The following is an 18,440-nucleotide window of genomic DNA, read 5'->3' on the forward strand; positions in this document are numbered from 1 at the left end:
GCTGTGTGAGTCACAAGCAAGTCACAAGTCTTTCCAGTCAAGTCTCGAGTCAAGACCAAGTCAAAGACAATCAAGTCCAAGTCGAGTCCAAAGTCGATGTGGAAGTCCAAGACCTTAAGTTTAAAATTAACTTTGAATTTTCAAGTCATAAAGTCAAACTTCTATTTAATGACAATAAATTCCAGAAATAAAGCTTCTTAAAGCTTAATTTATTTGCTCAAACAAGCAGAAAGTGCGACTGAAATTGATTATAAACAAAGTGCTGCTGCATTTAGCAGTACAAACTCAAAGAATGATTTATGATGTTTTGTCCATGTCGTGCCACTTTTGTGCTAAAATATCAAATATGTTCAAGCCATCAAGTCAACAGATGCAAGTTGATTCAAGTCGCAAGTCATTGGCGTTCAAGTCCGAGTCAAGTTGTAAGTCTTTATAGATTTTATCAAGTCAAGTCAGAAGTCATTAAAATAATGACTCGAGTCCAAGTCATGTGACTCGAGTCCACACCTCTGGTACATACCAAATAAGCTGTGGTGTAGCATTGTCATTACTTCAGCCATTGTGCAGATCAGCTTTCAATTCTGTCTGCTTCGCTCCCACCAACATTTGTTTACTCTTTGTGTTGCTATAAGCAAGAATAAGAAGAATGCCGACGTGAACGGGCGTACGTCGCCACCTTCTGTACCCAAGTGGAACAAACTTTATTTGAGAGGTCGGTTTTCTAATGCGCATGTAAACTAGGATAAAGACTCCCAACTTATTACCATAAGATCGACCTGGATCGACTTAGATGTTGGTCAGTCCACATGGAACCGCACTGACTGTGTGTATATTTCCTAGATAGTACTCCCAGCATTTTGCTTGAAAACAAGGTTGAAAGCTCAAAAGATGAAGCAATTTTTTTGTAATCCATTCTTCCTGTTGTCGCATTGTCACCTGTTTAAAACATCACTGCAGCTCTTCAGTATATATATCACGCAATTTATACGATAGAAAATACTGTTTAATTTAGTAGCCTTGCCCCTATTTCACGCTGGAAGCATCAGTGATGCGGAACAGCAGCAGAACCTCACTGCTTCAAATATATTCCATTATAGCCTATGGAGGAGTTTCAAACCAGCCACGAATCTTAGGGATGGGTACTGAATTCGGTACTTTTTAAGGTACCGACCGAATTCCATAGTACCGACCAAGCACTGATTCACGTCATTTCAAACGGTGCCTCGTTTCGGTACCCGTCCATCATAACGAGAACTTGCCAAGACAGCTGCACATGCGCAAGAGCGTTATGTCGTCGCTCGCTGCGAACCAGTTGTAAACAGAGCAGCATGGTAGAAAGAACTCAGGCTAAAGCTTGGGTCCACTTCACTAAATGTGATGGGTAACTGGGTGATGATGAAACCAGCGACAACGATCTAAGTGAGACATCCTCATCTTAATCTGCTCCGGTAGGTAAATATAATTAGCTTGATATGTTAGCTTCCGTTTCGCTAATGGTGCGTTCGCTTTCTCCTCGGAACTCCAAATTCCCGACTAGAAGAACATGAACGCGATCTAAAGTTTGGCTTCACTTTACTAAATGTGACGGGTGAAGATGAAACCAGTGACAACGATCTAAGTGTGAGGCATCATCGTTTTAATCTGCTCCAGCAGCTAAATAAACTGTTTAAGATAACGTTAGCTTGGTATGTTAGCTTCCATTGCTACCATTGTTATCAGCTAATGGTGCGTTCGCTTTCTCCTCGGAAATTCTAACTTCCCAGTAGGAAAAATCAAATGAAAAAAGACGGCAAAAGGAATGAAGATACACAGTAAATTTAGTTCACAGCAAAGATGTTTGCTTCAGTTTAATTATCAGCTCATAAAACTACAAGGACGATGTTAAAATACAAACAGTTGAATGTTATTTATCGTGATATATATCAAATATTGTTATATATTGAGAAAAATATGCATTTAATTATAAAAGAGAATTAAAATAATAAACACTCAAAAGTATCGAAAATTGGTACCGTTAAGTACCGGTATCGATTCGTAGGTACCGGGAATTAGTACCGGATCGATTCAAATGTCAAAGGTACCCATCCCTAGCCACGATGCAGCAATTTTCAGGGGCATCCCAGGAGCGGCTTGCCGCGCCACTAAAGATTGGATCAGGTTCTATTTTATGCTTTTGGGACTCATCATGTTCCGCAGTTAACATAGGGCCAGACAGGAAACTGCACACGGTTTCAGTGTAAAATCCCCTGTAATTTTCTAAATAAAAGACTGACAGCAATGCTATTTCACATCTATGCATATTACATCAATACATGTGATCTAACGGCATATTTACTCCCTGCATCATTTGAGAAGTACAGCTTTATGTTTTTCATGGCTTTAATGCTGATAATGGAGAGGAACAACATCGTATATGACATCAAACAACGATATTAAACGTGATTTCTTCTTTTTGGTTTAATGATGAATGGCATAAACAAACCGGTGACCTTTGAAGTCTTGAGGGATTTTGTGATTTCACCAGTCTATGAAGTAGGATGGTGGAAGTCTCAACGGACTTTGTGATCTTGTGAGTCCAGCGAAGAGCACAGCGAGGAAGCCGTTTTGCAGCCAAGACTCTCCCGATGTGTACTGGACCACACTGAAGCTCGCGAGTAAACCGTCCCGCTGCCGTTTGGCACCACTGATGCTTCCAGTGTGAAATAAGGCTTATAAGTTTTGTGCTCTACAAAGTTTTTTTTTTTTTTTTACAAATATCTGAGCTTTCGCATGTTTACCAACCAAGCCCCCATAATTCGGGTCTGGATTTGAGGTAAAACTGGAAGTGAACAAAAATTGCAGTTCCACCCTCATCCGCTGGGGGCTGGTGTCAGAAGCGAGCAAATCCTCATTGACTCCCATGTTAAAAATACCAATTTCACAGCAGAAATAAACATGTTTACAGCCTGGTTCCAAAACGTGTTTTAGGTTTAATAGATCTAGTTTACACTCATGACAACTCTGAGGGGGGTGAATATATATATATTTTTTGCCACTCCTGTTTAAGTGTATTAAATGCCTATAATGAGCATCAGACCCACGTGACCGCAGAGCTAGCTCCGGGGAAAGGCCTGAGCCTGAGCCTCGGCCTCTCCTGAAAACTCTTCCGTGATTTTCAGTCTCTCAACTTAGATCAGTAGTTGTGCCGTTTGTGCGTTCTTTTTGGATATTATTTGTGCAATTGTTGGACAAAATGACTTGCTGTGGTATTAATTTCACTAATAGAGCGTCCAAGGAGTCTCCACTTCATTTTTTTCGGTAAGTAAAATTATATTCATGTATTTTAGGTCACTACCGCTCTTGCACTAGCTGAGCTTTGATTTTAACATGTACTGTTTAACCATGAAATTTAGATTTAATAGGGTAAAACCCAGTGCGTTTAACATAACACTGCATATTTGAAAATTAGTTGAAATATGACATGTTGGTGGAGCTGGGTTCTGACCATCGGTATGGTACCCTCTCCTCAGCGGCAGCTCGGCGCGTCTCTGACCGCAGGGGCTACCGGCTTGTGGAGCTCTCGGATGGAAACCAATGTTTTCCACCCGGTTCTCCCCAGCGGCGGCTCGGCACATCTCTAACTCAGAAGCTCCGGTGTTGTGCACTGTTAGCTCCGGTTGTAGCTAGGTAACTACCTTCGTTAGCTTAGCTCCCACCTCTGCGTTAGCTTTGGGTTAGCTTGTAGCTACATCGCTTCAGTTCAATGGGTGTCGTCATTTGATCCCAGCCTTACAGCCCTACCTTCAACTCCACCTCCTTCCCTTTTTTGGAATTGTTTGGGCTTGACGGAACCTGACATGGTCAAAATGGCAGTGGTGGGAACCTCCCATTTTGCCAGAAAAACTTATAATTGGAGCCTATGGAAACGAATTGTCCAGTATATATGTCGATGTTACCAACTGGAGGAAAAGAAAGTTGCTGTTTTTTAAGAGTTGGATTGGTTGATCCTGTTTACTGAGTGTTTTGAAAGGTTTGTTGTTTCAAAAATGATCAAGCAGAAAATGTACATGAATGTATTTTTGCTTTTCAAAACATTTCAGGACATACGTTTTAGCTAAAAATAGCCCATTTGCTAATGATGTTTGGGTACTCTAATAAAACTTTGCATTGAGTCATAGCAGTTTCTCTCAGCATCCGTGCACCCTTATCCCAGTTGGGCAGTTTATCATTCATACATACCTCCCTGAGATGTTTTGATGGTTTCTCACAGCAACTACAGCTCCACAGCCGCGTCCTCGGGGACCACTCTTACATCAAAGCACAGCGGAGATGCAGCAGCAGTTAAACTCTGTAGTTCCTCTTTTTTGTTTTGCAGAAGCGTAAGGTTTTAATTTTCTAAATGCTTGTGGTTTGAATTAAGATCATCTCAATATGTGGCTTTGATGAATGTTTGAGAAAAGCTTTTTGGCATTTGATGCACATATGGGATTCTTTTGATTTATGGTGCCACGGGGCAGCAGAACTTAGAGCACTACTTTTGGGGTTGCAGACCTAATCAAGTAATGGAGGAGCTGGTTTGAAAATTATTGTTTGAAATGACATCTTAGCAAGCACTGCTGATGTTTACGTACTTGTTAGGTCTATTTTTCATTGAGACTGGAGGCTAATTAGACCCAGTAAATCCTGTCTGTAACACATTACTCCAAGTGGCTATAGCCAGCAAATCTGCTGTCATACTAGGTGGTAAAAAGGTGGTGTTACATTTGAAGTCACGGTCTTCTGTGTCGTGCAGCAGCGGATATTTTTTTTTCATCTTTTCCTTTTTTCTGAGTCAGTTGGTAGCTAAGCTGAATGTTCTTGTGAGGGAGATGACTCACCAGCAGCCCGAGGTGTTGAGAGTAGATAGGGCAAATTTCTTTTTTCACTTCTCTTTCTATAACCAGCATATTAGTTTTCACTGCAGCTCGTGCAAGTGGGCTTGTGTTTCTCCTTAAGCCCATTATAATTTTTGTTAATGGCTAACAGACAGCCCTTTTATGAGTGTTTTTGCTCTTGCTGTATGTTATAATTTGCAGTGCCGCCGTGGTAGGGGATGTTGATGTTTATTTTTGGTACGTCCGTGCCCTTGAGTTTGCGTCTGGTATTTGGGGGATGTGAACTGTGGCTAATTGGCTAGCATGTTTGCACCATTTAGATTAGATGCACTGCTGGAATTGATGGCTGAGTCCCAGATTTCATGCTATGTTTTTTTCAATGAGGTACAGTCTCGGTGAAAGAACTTGCTCCACTTTTTTGAAAAATAGGGTTCATTTTGATTTTTGTTGAACTGCTTTGTTTAATTTTCCTTTCTAAGAATGCTAGGCTTCTTCATTTCTGTTTAATTTTGTATAATTTATGTTCTTCTTTGGCCAAATTGATCTGAATGAAGTAAATCCAGACTTACTCAATTTCAATTCTGGCTGGTGGCTAATAAATATTTGTACAAAGATCATATTTTTATCACAAGATAGCGATTTAAGGTGACCATATGTGACAGTAAGCAAAAAGAATGATTTGCACCCAAAGTAGCTTTTAACACCACCTACTTTACTCGGTAATTGCTTTTCTTTTGAAGGATAAGCTATTGAATCGGATTTGGATAAGTAGCTTGTGTTTATTTTCCCCAATTATATATTTTTTTCTTCGTAAAAAGTTGCACAAGCTAAAGTGGTCTAGCGGAGCTTGACCGAGCTTGTCAGCCTTCCCTGGGTTTTGATACGGGGGAAAGATGGGAAGGGGAAAAGGGGTGATGGAAAAAAAGGAGGTGGTGGTAGGGGCTTTTCTCCCCTTTTCAGATGCTAATGAAAGGACGAATGGTTTTCCAGCTTTTAGCTTGCATAGTGTGTCTCCCCTGCAGCATGCTCTGCTGCCTGAACATTGTGGGAGGACAAAACTTCAGGCCCTGGATCCAATAACGTGAAATTTCAGCAGAGAAGCGGCCATTGTGTACAGAGAGACAGCCAGGGAGGGGCTGGGTGAAAGGGGGAGACAGAGTAGAGGAAAGGGAGGGTGACTTGGCGAGAAACCAGGGCTCAGGCTACATCCTTTCTCTTTCCCCTCTTCTCCTTCTCTCCTTCTCTTCCTTCTTCTGTCTTTTCTTTCAGTTCTCTGCTACTCTCCATCCCACCCGCCCCCCCCAACTTACTCCCACACTCCTCTCCACCACTCCCCTTTGGGGTGGAAAGCTCAAGGCTGGGATGGGAGCAAAACATAATTGCATGCTGGAGCCCAATGAGCCATGGGCCAGAGCAGCAGACAAACGGTCACTTTGTCCACTTAGGAAATGGTTGTCCCAGGATCCCCCTTCTCCACCACACACTAGAGCTGCTGGCCTCCAGACTCACGGCTGTCTGATCTGAACATTCTCCACAATTTCTTCTCCTCCGTATGTGGGCTGAATTTTGTAAAATGACCTGAGAAAATACAAAATGTAACTGTTTTTAGTCCGTTTCCAGAGTCAAGAATCACAATTTCTGCTATATTGTCACTGAGGTGGAATTAAAACAGAAACGTCCTTTAAATGCTGTGATTTACTATATTTTATAAAAGCTTATATGCCTTATTTGTAGATGGAAAAAGATCGGACCCTTCTTCAGATGTAAGTGGGAGCTTTTTATTCCCACTTTGTTCTCCTCCTTGTTTCCATCTACAGCCGCCTCCTGCTGCTGTCCTCTGCTACAGCCTCACCCCTCCCTCTGTCTTTCTCTCCTGCTTCAGTCGGAAATGAAGTCAGTCATCCAGCAGAATAACTTTGAATAATTCGAAATTGGGGGCTCCTCTCTTTTATCCACCCCCCCACCCCTTTAGCATGCCAAGGCCAGCTGATCTACTTCCGCTCTCAATTGTGTGTCCAGTTGACTGTGCACTCCCAGCAAGGGGTGTGGAGGCCGGCCTTTGTCTCCACCGTCCCTTTCTGAACTTTGCATGTGGGATTTTGTTCCTCTGACCTGCTCGGTACCCAAAGAAAGGAGATATTCTAATAAAAAGCAGCAAAGGGGTTTAATATGTCGTTATTCAAAATTATAAGAATGTGGCTACATCGTAGCTCATCCCCATCAGTGTGTGAATTTGTGTGCGAATGACTGGTTGTGTTGTGAAGCACTTTAGAGGGTTGTAGAACCTTAAGAAGGCGCTATACAGACCATTTACCACTTATAAATCAATGGGTTGGTTAGATATTTGATTTTGGTTCCCATAAGCAGATGCACATAACTTCCTATCAGTGCTAAGTCACCACACTGTGAGGTTACTGGCCTGGGTGTACTGGTAGGCCTGAAGGGTCAGGCCCTGGTCATTGTGCTCTGGTCATGGCTGAGTGACACCACCGCCTGCCTTCTGTTCACCCCAGGGACCTCTGCCTGACTGACAGCCCCTTCTGCACCCAACACTCGCATCCCTTATCGCCGTTTGTAGGTGAGTGTTAAAGCAACAGGACATCTCACTTGCACTGGTTTGCTGTTTAGCTCAGACACATGTTTTTCTGGTGTAACAGAAGTGACACTGGTGTCATAAGACATCCCCAGAATAAGGGTTTTGGTGTGGCTGAAAAAGAGAAGTTTCTTGTGTTTTTTATTTTGTTGTCAGTCATTAATGACCAGTGGCCTACGAGTACTTCCTGGGATGCAAATGATTGAGACCAGCATGATAGAAGTTTGTTTGTGAACAATTCATTTAGTTAGTAGTCAAAGAAGTATGTTTATAAATCATCTATATATCCTAACCTCACCGTCGTCTAAACTCTTGTCCGTCACCTTAAAAGGTGTTTTTTTTTCTTGATCTACTGTTGCTTTAAATTTCAGCACAATCACAACATAGATTTAGTCAAAACTCTAATGGTCAGCACAACAATGATATCCAGTATGCAATGTCAAACAGACGCGTACGCAACTAGCACGGTATATATACGGTGTAAACCGTAACATGCTATTAGCTAACTAAAGGACAAAAACACATCTCACAAATGGTTAAATTGTTTTGCTGAATGATAAAACACTGTTTGCCATAGTTTTTGCTGAAAGCTGGTGCACAGGAAAAGGTTTCACAAGTTGTTTACAGTTTAAAAATTTTTTCTTGTTTATGTTTGTTTGTGGAACACTCGTCTAATCAATACATTTGCAATGGTCTCTAGTGGGAATTAATGCCTTGTAATTCGTACTCAGGGGATACAAAGCACTGGTGCACTATTTTCTGGAACTAGAAGTGAGCCACATCAGAGTTGAGCTTCAGATGGCAGGATTTGGAGTCTTTTTCCCTGAAATTTAGACATCTCGCCTCGGATTGGCCAGCAGCGACTCTACCACTGACTTTGTTTGCTCTGCAACGTGGATGTTTTTAACGCATTAACTGCCAGCCATTTCCTGATCAGAAAAGCCCTTCACTGCCAGCTTTTTTCAGCATTTTCACTGTTTTTTTAAGAGTCACAGAACATTGAGCGCTAGGATGATGTCAATGCCAAAACTACCCAAACAAAGAGGAGACTCACCTCTTACATCAGGAAGAATCTGCGCGCTTCGAGCATTATCCGTTCTTTCATAATCCGTTGTCGAATTGTGATCGGCACAAGCTTTTCCGGTTTGCGCCTCACTTTTTTTACAGCAGCGGCCCAAAACGATCTCCTAACACATGGATTTTCTGCTTCCTGATCACGTGACATGTGACGTACACATATGAAGATCGGCTTTAGAGCTGGGATGTTCTCACGGTGTGGGGGCTCATTCCGACACCCACACAGTAAAAAAAAAAGAGCAAATGACGACTTTAGTCGTCATTGGCAGTAAACAGTTGGATTTAAAATGACTTTTGTCATCAATGGCAGTGAATGAGTTAAACACAAATAACACAAGCCTGGAGGAGTTCTGCTGTGTCGTGGAGTTGCTAATGCGAATGGTTAGCTTCTACTAGCTGAGACGTTCTCTGCTGTTTCCTGAACACTAAAACAAAAACCGCCTTCCCCGTCACGAGTCAAGTTGGCTGGCTCCATGAATGTGACAGTGTGACGCAGATCTGTCAAGATTTTCAACTCTTAGTGTATTTTATATCAGAAGGTAATGCAGGAGATAGGTGTAGGAGACACATTCTGAGACCGACACAAATTGAGTGATTCAAATAAATGGTAAATGGCCTGTATTTGATATAGCACCTTCTAGAGTCCTGGAACCCCCCAAGGCGCTTTACAACACAATCAGTCATTCACCCATTCACACACACATTCACACACTGGTGGGGATGAGCTACAATGTAGCCACAGCTGCCCTGGGGCGCACTGACAGAGGCGAGGCTGCCGAGCATTGGCGCCACCGGTCCCTCTGACCACCACCAGCAGATAACGTGGGTTAAGTGTCTTGCCCAAGGACACAATGACAGCGACAGACTGAGCGGGGCTCAAACCTGCAACCTTCCGATTACGGGGCGAGCACTTAACTCCTGTGCCACCGTCACCCCAATATATGTAGTTCTATGAAATAGATGATAGCCAACACAGATTTAGAGCCTACTAATAGCACTGATTCAGTGGAAGATGGGAGGAACATTTTGTGTCACTTCATACAAGACAAAAGAATTAATATTATCATGAAATAACTTATTAGTTTGGTATTTTATGCTTATTTCAAGGTTATATTTTTCATCAGTATTTTACATTACTAGAACTTCTAAAATAATACACTGCCTGTAGTAATAATAATAATAATAATAATAATAATAATAATAAATCTGGAACTCATTTGCTGTTTCCCCTGGAGTGAATGTTTCTGTGATTCATTCATTAGATTAGTTTATCTGATCCTAGTTAGTTTGTAATTTTTTATTTTTGTCAATCTCATCAATCGTTAGGAGAAACTTCCAGTCACCTTTTACAAGGTGCCAAGTGCTTTCACATGAAGAAAGAGCTTCAGATTTAATGCTCCCTGGCTTTTAGAGTAATTACTAACCCAGACCCAGGATATTGAAGTTTGGCAAAGGCGTGGAAGGCTGGAGACCAAAGGTTAGCGTTATTGAGCCGGCTAAAAGAGGAGGCATTAAAGGACAGGAAGCAACTGTTCAGCTTTTGTGGCAAGAGCTCCATTTTATTCATTGTAAACGTTGAGTTATTGTTAATGAAATCTCTCAGTATTCAACTACTTTTGGGAGGGCATTCCTCTCAATCACCTCATTTTCTGTGACATCATGTGAGCTGGCTAAACTTACACGGAATGGTGTATCTTAAGACATCCAGTCATCAAGTTGAGGGCTGTTTTTCTCTCTCATAGCTCTCGAGTCCTCGTCTTTAATATGTTACCATTCATTTGTGGAAAACACTGCCCTCGGCGCACCTTGACCTTTGTCGTTTCCGATGGCCCAATAGGCTGTTATCTAATCAGGGAAACGTATGACTTCAAGCAAGAAAGCAGGGAAAACAGTAAAATGAATGAGACCTATATTCATATTTGAAATATAAAGTTGTTTGTCTGTTTTGTTAGCATGTTTCATTTGGTGAGTTTATTGCCATCTTAGAAGTTAAACACCCATTTTTAAACTGTAAATAGTAAGTGAGCAGCCTGTCGCAGATAAGCGCTATAGGGAACTGCAAAGTGCAACAAAGAAAAGCACATTTTGTTGTCATTTTCTGATGTGACATCTTGTGCATTTGTACTAGTCATTTGTAAGCAATCAGATGACGTGATTGATAGTTTGAGGCTGTCTTACAGGGATTCATTTGTGATTGAAAGGGATTGTGATCCAGAGCCTGCTGTTATGTTCTGTCTGGTTTAAACCTGCTACCGATGCAAATTTGGAAATCAGAAGTTTTCACAGACTGAACTTGACCACATGGTCAGTCACCCTCTGGCTCAGGTTAAACATACACCGACAGCTTCAGACAAATATAAGCATAAAAACTAGGGGTGCACGGATTGCAGTTTTGGCCGATCACCAATCTTGTGAAAACCTGACTTGCCGATACCGATTTTTGCCCATACTGATTTAGTCTTAAAGGGACTTTACAGAGTTTTGAATTTTCATGCTCGCGATTGCCCCCTCAGGACAAAAGCGTAACGGCAATAGTAGGTTCGTGCACGAGGCGCGAATGCTGTACGTGCACACTCCTTAACGAAAATAACAGCTGAGACAGTCCCGTGTGTGTGTGTGTGTGTGTGTGTGTGGCCCGGAGGACAGAGGACAGGAGAACACGCAGCTAATTAATTAAATCATTTGGTTCTGTACCTTTCTCCTCAGCACAGCCGACAAAGGTTTAAGATGGGTCAGTCTTCCTGCATACTCAGACCATTCCCTTCCCTTGCTTGAAAATTGTTCCAAAATGAAAGTTGAACCCACATCTTTTTTTATCTGTGAATTCAATGCCGTTCGGCGAGTCTCAAATAAAAGTTTAGGCATCTTACTGTAAAAAACAATATACCATTAATGTAAAAAAGAAACTCTAAACGAACTATGTTCACATCCAGTTTCGAACCCAGGTCTTCAGTACGAGAGTCCGACGTCTTACCAGGTGAGCTATAGCGCCAGTGACGTGTCTAGTACCTGTAACCTTTATATCCTTGATGACAGCTGAAACAATGTTCAAAGAACGGTTCGGAGCGAAAATGGCTATTTTGTTGCTAATTTGCAGGAAATATCTAGAAGAAAGTTCTACAGAATGTAGCTAAAGCCGGACGTACACTGTGCGACTTTTTCACTCGTAGCACTCAGCTTCAGCTCAAACTGTACGACTTCCTCGCAGGGCAGATCTCACGAGTCATGCGCTCACACTGTACGACCCAGTTCTCGGATGCGACCTGACTGCTCACACTGTACGTCTGGTAGCAACACGTCGGCCCTAAAAATATGCTAAAAATAGCAGTTTTTACTCAACACGTCAGACTTTTTTGTCTTGTTTTGCCTGTTGTCCTTCGGGAGTGCTGCAGGAGGACACACAGGGATTTATGGGGGTTGGATGAGTAAAACGAAATGAAGAAAGTAAATCTGTGTTTTGTGATCAGTTTAATTTGACATGAACACGACTAACACGCTTTCTTGACAATCTTTGTGAGTAAAAAAAACGTGTAGAAACAAAAATGAACAGCGTGTGTTATTAGGGAAATAGCGAGCGAGCGGCGTTGATGCAGGATTGCGCATGCGCCGTGAGCGGTTCTGATACATTTTGGGTCGCAGCTGCTCGCAGCGCCGCTTCAACAGTGCAATACCCTCACGAGGGATGAGCAAACTATTAAACACGCCAGAAGTCCGTGCGAGCTCACGATTGCTGATCGGTAGCTGGTCACTTGGTGTTAATCGCCTCTCATAACCCCCTGTACACTACACGACGCTCGGCGCAAAACTCGCCCCGATCAAGTGGATTCTCGCACGAGTGGAAAATCGGCTCAAAAAAGTGAAAAAGTCGCACAGTGTACGCCCAGCTTAAGGGTCCTCAGAAATGTAGCTAAGTTCATCACTAGGCGTTAGGAATAGGGATGAGTACCGAATTCGGTACTTTTTAAGGTACCGACCGAATTCCATAGTACCGACCGAACACCGATTCACGTCATTTCAAACGGTGCCTCGTTTCGGTACTGCCAAGACAGTTGCGCATGCGCAAGAGCGTTATGTTGCCGGTCCCTGCGAGCCCGTTGTAAACAGAGCAAGCATGGTAGAAAGAACGCACGCTAAAGCTTGGGTCCACTTCACTAAATGTGATGGGTAACTGGGTGATGAAACTAGCGACAGACAACGATCTAAGTGAGACATCCTCATCTTAATCTGCTCCAGTAGGTAAATAAAATGTTTAAGATAACGTTACCTTGATTTGTTAGCTTCCGTTTCGCTAATGGTGCGTTCGCTTTCTCCTCGGAACTCCGAATTTCCGACTAGAAGAACATGAACGCGCTCTAAAGTTTGGCTTTACTTTACTAAATGCGACGGGTGAATGGATGAAGGTAAAACCAGCGACAACGATCTAAGTTTGAGGCATCATCGTTTTAATCTGCTCCAGCAGCTAAATAAACTGTTAAAGATAACGTTAGCTTGATATGTTAGCTTCCATTGCCACCGTTGTTACCAGCTAATGGTGCGTTCGCTTTCTCCTCGGAAATTCTAACTTCCCAGTAGGAAAAATCAAAAGAAAAAGGACGGCAAAAGGAATGAAGATACACAGTAAATTTAGTTCACAGTAAAGATGTTTGCTTCAGTTTAATTATCAGCTTATAAAACTACAAGGACGATGTTAAAATACAAACTTGTATGTTATTTATCGTGATATTTATCAAATATGGTTATATATATATATATTGAGAAAAATATATATTTAATTATAAAAGAGAATTAAAATAATAAACACTCAAAAGTATCGAAAATTGGTACCGTTAAGTACCGGTATCGACTCGTAGGTACCGGGAATTAGTACCGGATCGATTCAAATGTCAAAGGTACCCATCCCTAGTTAGGAACAGCGAATAAGTCGCTGAGTTGGCACTACGTGAACGTGCATGAAGCAGCCTGCTCGACCCGAGCATCTCTTTTTCTGTGATTTTACAGAAAAACAGACAATCACAGTAAAAATGCCAGGGCTCATTCTACAGGACCAGGGCATTGCAGGAGAATGTATGAAGAAGAAATTTATTATTTCTATACATGTTTTGGCTGTCAAACTTCCATAATGCCCCTTTTAACTAAAATCAGATTATGTCAATGTTTCAGTTTCCTTTTATTGAGAAAACCAAGATGAATACTCATGAAAACGATGCCAGTTTCAACTGGACATGTAATGTTCTCAAATAGGGATGTAAGAAAATATCGATATGGCAATATATCGTGATATTTTTTCCATCAGTATTATATCGATATTCAAAAGCCGTGTATCGGAAATATCGATATGGCAATATATCGTGATATTTTTTCATGCGATTATTACATCGATATTCAAAAGCCGTGTATCTAATTCTTGAAATAATTTACATGCAAACTTTTGTGTATTTTCTTTTCGTTTTGTGCAATTCAATCGCCACCCGCTAGTTGGCAGCAGTGTGCAACAGGTTTTGTTTCCACCATTGAACTGTAAATCCCTCCATCATGGTTCAGATACCTCATGTTAAACATGTTACGTATCAGTTTGGACTGTTTATTGAACATTCTTACAATAAATTCAGTAAAAAAATTTGCTTGTAACGTCTGACTGAATGTATCGCAATATATCGCGAAATATCGTATCATCTCCTCTGTATCGTGATACGTATCGTATCGCCAGCATTTCAAAAATACACATCCCTGTTCTCAAATATAAACAAACATATTTAGCATTGCTGTTTGAACTACAAAATCATATTTATTCCTTTAGACTTTCATTTTTTCTAATTTAGAAAACAAACTGTTGTACCTGTTTTGACACACTTGTCCAAAAAAATTATTCTATAGCAATAATTTGCTTTAACATCAACTAGGGGTGCACCGATTGCCGTTTTTGGCCAGTCACCGATCTTGGAAAAAACTCAAGATCAGGGTCGGTAGATCCGTCGGCAGATAGATCGGTGCATCTCTAATATAAACCATGCATATACTTTTTCTACAAGGTACGATAAACCTCTTTAGGTTGGTCCTGTGTGTAATTTTATGCATTAGATACAAGGTTAAAGCTAGCTTATTGAGTCTAAAATCAATCTATAAATCTGAGGCTGAGTAGGTCTGATGATGCTTTTGTAGTTCTTGTGACATCATTAAAAAAAGAATCCCGTTAGAAATTAAATGTATTGTTTTTGTATGAATTAGCTAACCATATTGTTTTTTTTTCTCCATCCCTCCCCCTTTGCCTTATTCCCTCCTTCCTTCCCAGTGACAGTTATGCGCGTGTGAGAGCAGTGGTCATGACTCGGGATGACTCCAGCGGTGGGTGGCTCCCCTTGGGGGGTGGAGGCCTTAGCTGTGTCACTGTCTATAAGGTCAGCCGGACAGAGGACATCAGCAGCACCCACAGTGGAGGCAGCGGAGGAAGTGGCAGCAACCTCAGCCCTGGCAGCCCCAGCCCCAGTCCCAGTCCGAGTCCCACCGTCGTGGAGTTTCACATCAGGGGCGAACGGCTCAAAGACAAATTGGTGAGACAATCTCAAATGTCCTGCTTTTCATTTTCACAAACAGGAAATGGTTTGTTCTCTCAATGCTGTGGACCCCAGTTTTCCAGACACCCTCCCTTCATCTCTCTCGTGCACACTGACACAAACAGGAAGTGGGTTTTTTGGCCTTCCTCCGTCGCTCAGTCTTCTGAAAATAGGAGCAAACAGCATAACGCTGTGATGCATGATGATGTCATCAGACAGAATGTGGGAAAGAACATGGATAGAATATGAGTTTAGTATTTCCACACTTTTATTTCCTGCCTTTTAATAGCAAAGCACCTTTCTTCTTAATTCTTAATATTGTCACCCAGCCTGAAGAGCATGTTTAGCTGTCTCCAAAGGATCAAAGGGTGTAGTCTACTGTCACTTTATTATTTACGGCGTTTGAAGTAGCTGCTCATGAACTTTTTGTCTTTCTGTCCTTTAAATGCAAGACAGATCCAGTAGACTGGCTTTAATAATCTGTGGTTTCAAGGGTGTAAATCTATTTGTGTGAGAAAAGCTGCATTCCAGGAGGCGAACGAGGCCACCTCGATGCTCAGAATCTGGTGATCCCAGACAATCTGACAGCAGAGGCTCGTAACAGGGGCGTCTGAGTCACGGTTTTTAATCTTCTTCCACTGAACTCACTTCATGCTTATTGCATCTGTGACGTTATCCAGGCGCGTGTGTGGCACAGAGAAGGGCGTGATGAGAATTCTGTTGTCCAGACATGGAAAAGACATGGCTCAGAGACCCCAAGCAATTGTGATGGGGATGTGGTGAAACACCCCTATCAGCGCCAGAGTTCCCAGCCGCCACAACAAACACCAACCCATATGTAGGTTAGTCAGGATGCCACCCAGGGCTGGGGTGTCAGCGTCAACCACAGCGCTACCAACTGTCTGGGGGCATCAGAAGAATCAGCGGCTACAAAGAAAACCACATTAAATGCTAGCCTTGGTTTAAAATAAAAATCCTTGTTGCCACAGTGATTTCTTCTAATTGGTAACACCGGTGTTTTTATTTAGGACCTAAACAAGAGACTATAATTATGTCATATGAGTGATTTCTAAAACTGAAAGAGTAAAGATGGAGTGGGTTTTTATAACTCTGGAAGCCATCTTTAGTTTGTCTGAAACATAGAACAGGAACACAGGCTACCATATTCTAGCTACGTCTAATTTATGTTGACGAGAAGGGTTCCTTTTCAGTGATTAATCAGTTTGGAAATGGACAGAAACACTTTTCTGTTTCTAGCAGCTGAAAATAAAAGTCAGGAATGCAGTTACTCCAGAGGAAAAAAGGAAAAGTGTGGTGGTAATTGTGATACATACGATGTCACAAAAACTAGAAAAGAGTCATTTGTCATGAAAGAGCAGGAAATGGAGGCGGAGCCATACGGATGGGAGACAGAAGAAGCGAGTTGGAGGGGTTTTGTCTGTAAGCGCAGTGATGCGGCGCAGAGTGTGCTGGTGATGACTCAGCTGGCTCTCTATATAGCTACCAATCACTCTCCTACTCCCTCCCTCCAGTCTGTCTCTCTCTCTCTGATTCTTCGGTCGATGATAACTTGCCATACCAGCTCTCGGATTATGACAAATCTCTGGCTAATCTCCCTGCCACTCCACCTCGCTTTCTTTCATTAGCAGTCGTTGAGTACCTCTGATTGATGCAGCTGTGAATGTGTCGTTGCCAAGGCTTCCTCTGAATAGCTTTACCTTGCAGCCCAGGTCTATCTGACACAATGCGTTTCTACAGTTAACCTTGCTGTTTTAGAAATGACCACAAATCACTCATCAGCCTATATTCATTACGAACAAGTTTATTTTGCAACACCTCTGGATGTCTCTGTTAACATGTCCTGCCTGTGTGCTCCTTCTGTCTTCTTTTCTACAAAGGTAGCTCCTCCTCCTCCTCGCTTTTCTTTGAGCACATTGTGGAATGCGGTGTTAAGTGTCATCCTGCCATGCAACTGTGATACTTTTTTCCCTCTGTCAGGCCTTGCAGCATGCTCACCTTACCTGCTCTGGCTCCATTCAGTCTCGCCTCTACAGTCACCCCCCCAGAGGCACCTCGAACCCCTCCTCCCCCGCCACACTTCTTTGCCACCCCATCTTCTCACATCAATTCTTCTCATTTTCCCTCCTTTAGGCTGTGGCAGGTAGTGACACGGGGACTGAGTTTATAAAACCATATTGGCATCTACTGCTTATATTTTGAACGCACCAGCTCCAGCAATGATCCCGTGAAAACACACACACACATTCACACCTTGTTAAGCCTCCTCTCGTGCATGTCAGTGAAAACCTCGCGGACCGTAATGGCCATGCCTCATTTCATTTAATCTGCCTAGAGGAAGGCCGGGAGACGGCCAGAAGCCCTGATTAGGGAAGGTTTTAGAAGCACATCCTCTCTTTCTGCTTGGCTCTTGGGTTTCCTGGCTTCAAAACATCCCATACTCCTCTTCAACCTACTTCAAGACAAGCTTGTGTTTTAGAGATTATTCTAAAATTGACGAGAGATGACTGAATTCGTTGTCATTTTTCTTTCTTTTGAAATTCTAGACTTGCACATGCCATCCCATAACCAGAAAGAACACATCAGAACAGATGTGACACATTAAAGCGCATCAGGAAGTAGGATGATGGATTAAATGTGCATCAATGTATAAAGTTAATCCTGAAACCATTAAACCAAACAGTGACATCACAAATGCCTAGCTGACTGTCACAACGGTGTGTGTCCGTATGATTTTAGGTGGTGCTGGAGTGTGTTCTACAGAGAAACCTGGTGTACAATAAGGTCAACCCCATCTTCCACCACTGGAGAATCAATGACAAGAAGTTTGGGCTGACGTTCCAGAGCCCCGCTGACGCTCGAGCCTTCGATAGGGGCATACGCCGAGCCATCGAGGACATCAATCAAGGTGTGGGCATGTTACAATAGAGTCTTGTGTGTGTCTTTGCGTTTTAAAGCAGGTCAGACCAGATCAGTCGGTTGTTACTCAGCAAAATGTTCCTTGATTTAAAAATACTTTTGCTACTGTTTTTTTTAGCCCGATCAAAAACATCTAAACCACTTCCAGAATTCTCACTTCTCTTCTCGTCTGATCCGATTTGTTCAGAATTCACTCCCGAGAGTTTGGCCCTCACTAGCTTCAGGTTATTGCCGTTAACTTAGACATTTGAAATAAGCCGAATGGCTTTTTATGAATGCACCATTGACATTTATTTCTGCCTTCTTCTGTTTATGTCTCGTATTGGCCAACCTCTGTTCTAGAAGTGATGCGAAGCTTCGATAAGTGTTGATGACTCCACCGTCACTTCTACTTGTTCATTGAACCCAATCGTGACACCAGCTCGTGAT

At 42.3% G+C, this 18,440-nt stretch overlaps 1 protein-coding gene across 2 annotated transcripts in view; it reads left to right on the plus strand.

Annotated features, from left to right (window-relative positions):
• The window catches only part of spred1 (sprouty related EVH1 domain containing 1), a 47,319-nt gene that overhangs the window by 7,621 nt on the left and 21,258 nt on the right, over positions 1-18,440 (plus strand). Inside the window, exons 2-4 of one of the 2 annotated variants that reach the window (XM_070546866.1) lie at positions 7,367-7,431; positions 14,813-15,071; positions 17,832-18,000. In XM_070546866.1, coding sequence (XP_070402967.1) covers positions 14,844-15,071; positions 17,832-18,000 — 397 coding nt within the window. In that variant the 5' untranslated portion in view covers positions 7,367-7,431; positions 14,813-14,843. The remainder of the gene's footprint in view (positions 1-7,366; positions 7,432-14,812; positions 15,072-17,831; positions 18,001-18,440) is intronic. The other variant, XM_015969817.3, reaches the window with a different exon arrangement.

The sequence above is a fragment of the Nothobranchius furzeri genome, chromosome 18 (assembly GCF_043380555.1).
Source record: "Nothobranchius furzeri strain GRZ-AD chromosome 18, NfurGRZ-RIMD1, whole genome shotgun sequence".
Taxonomy (NCBI): domain Eukaryota; kingdom Metazoa; phylum Chordata; class Actinopteri; order Cyprinodontiformes; family Nothobranchiidae; genus Nothobranchius; species Nothobranchius furzeri.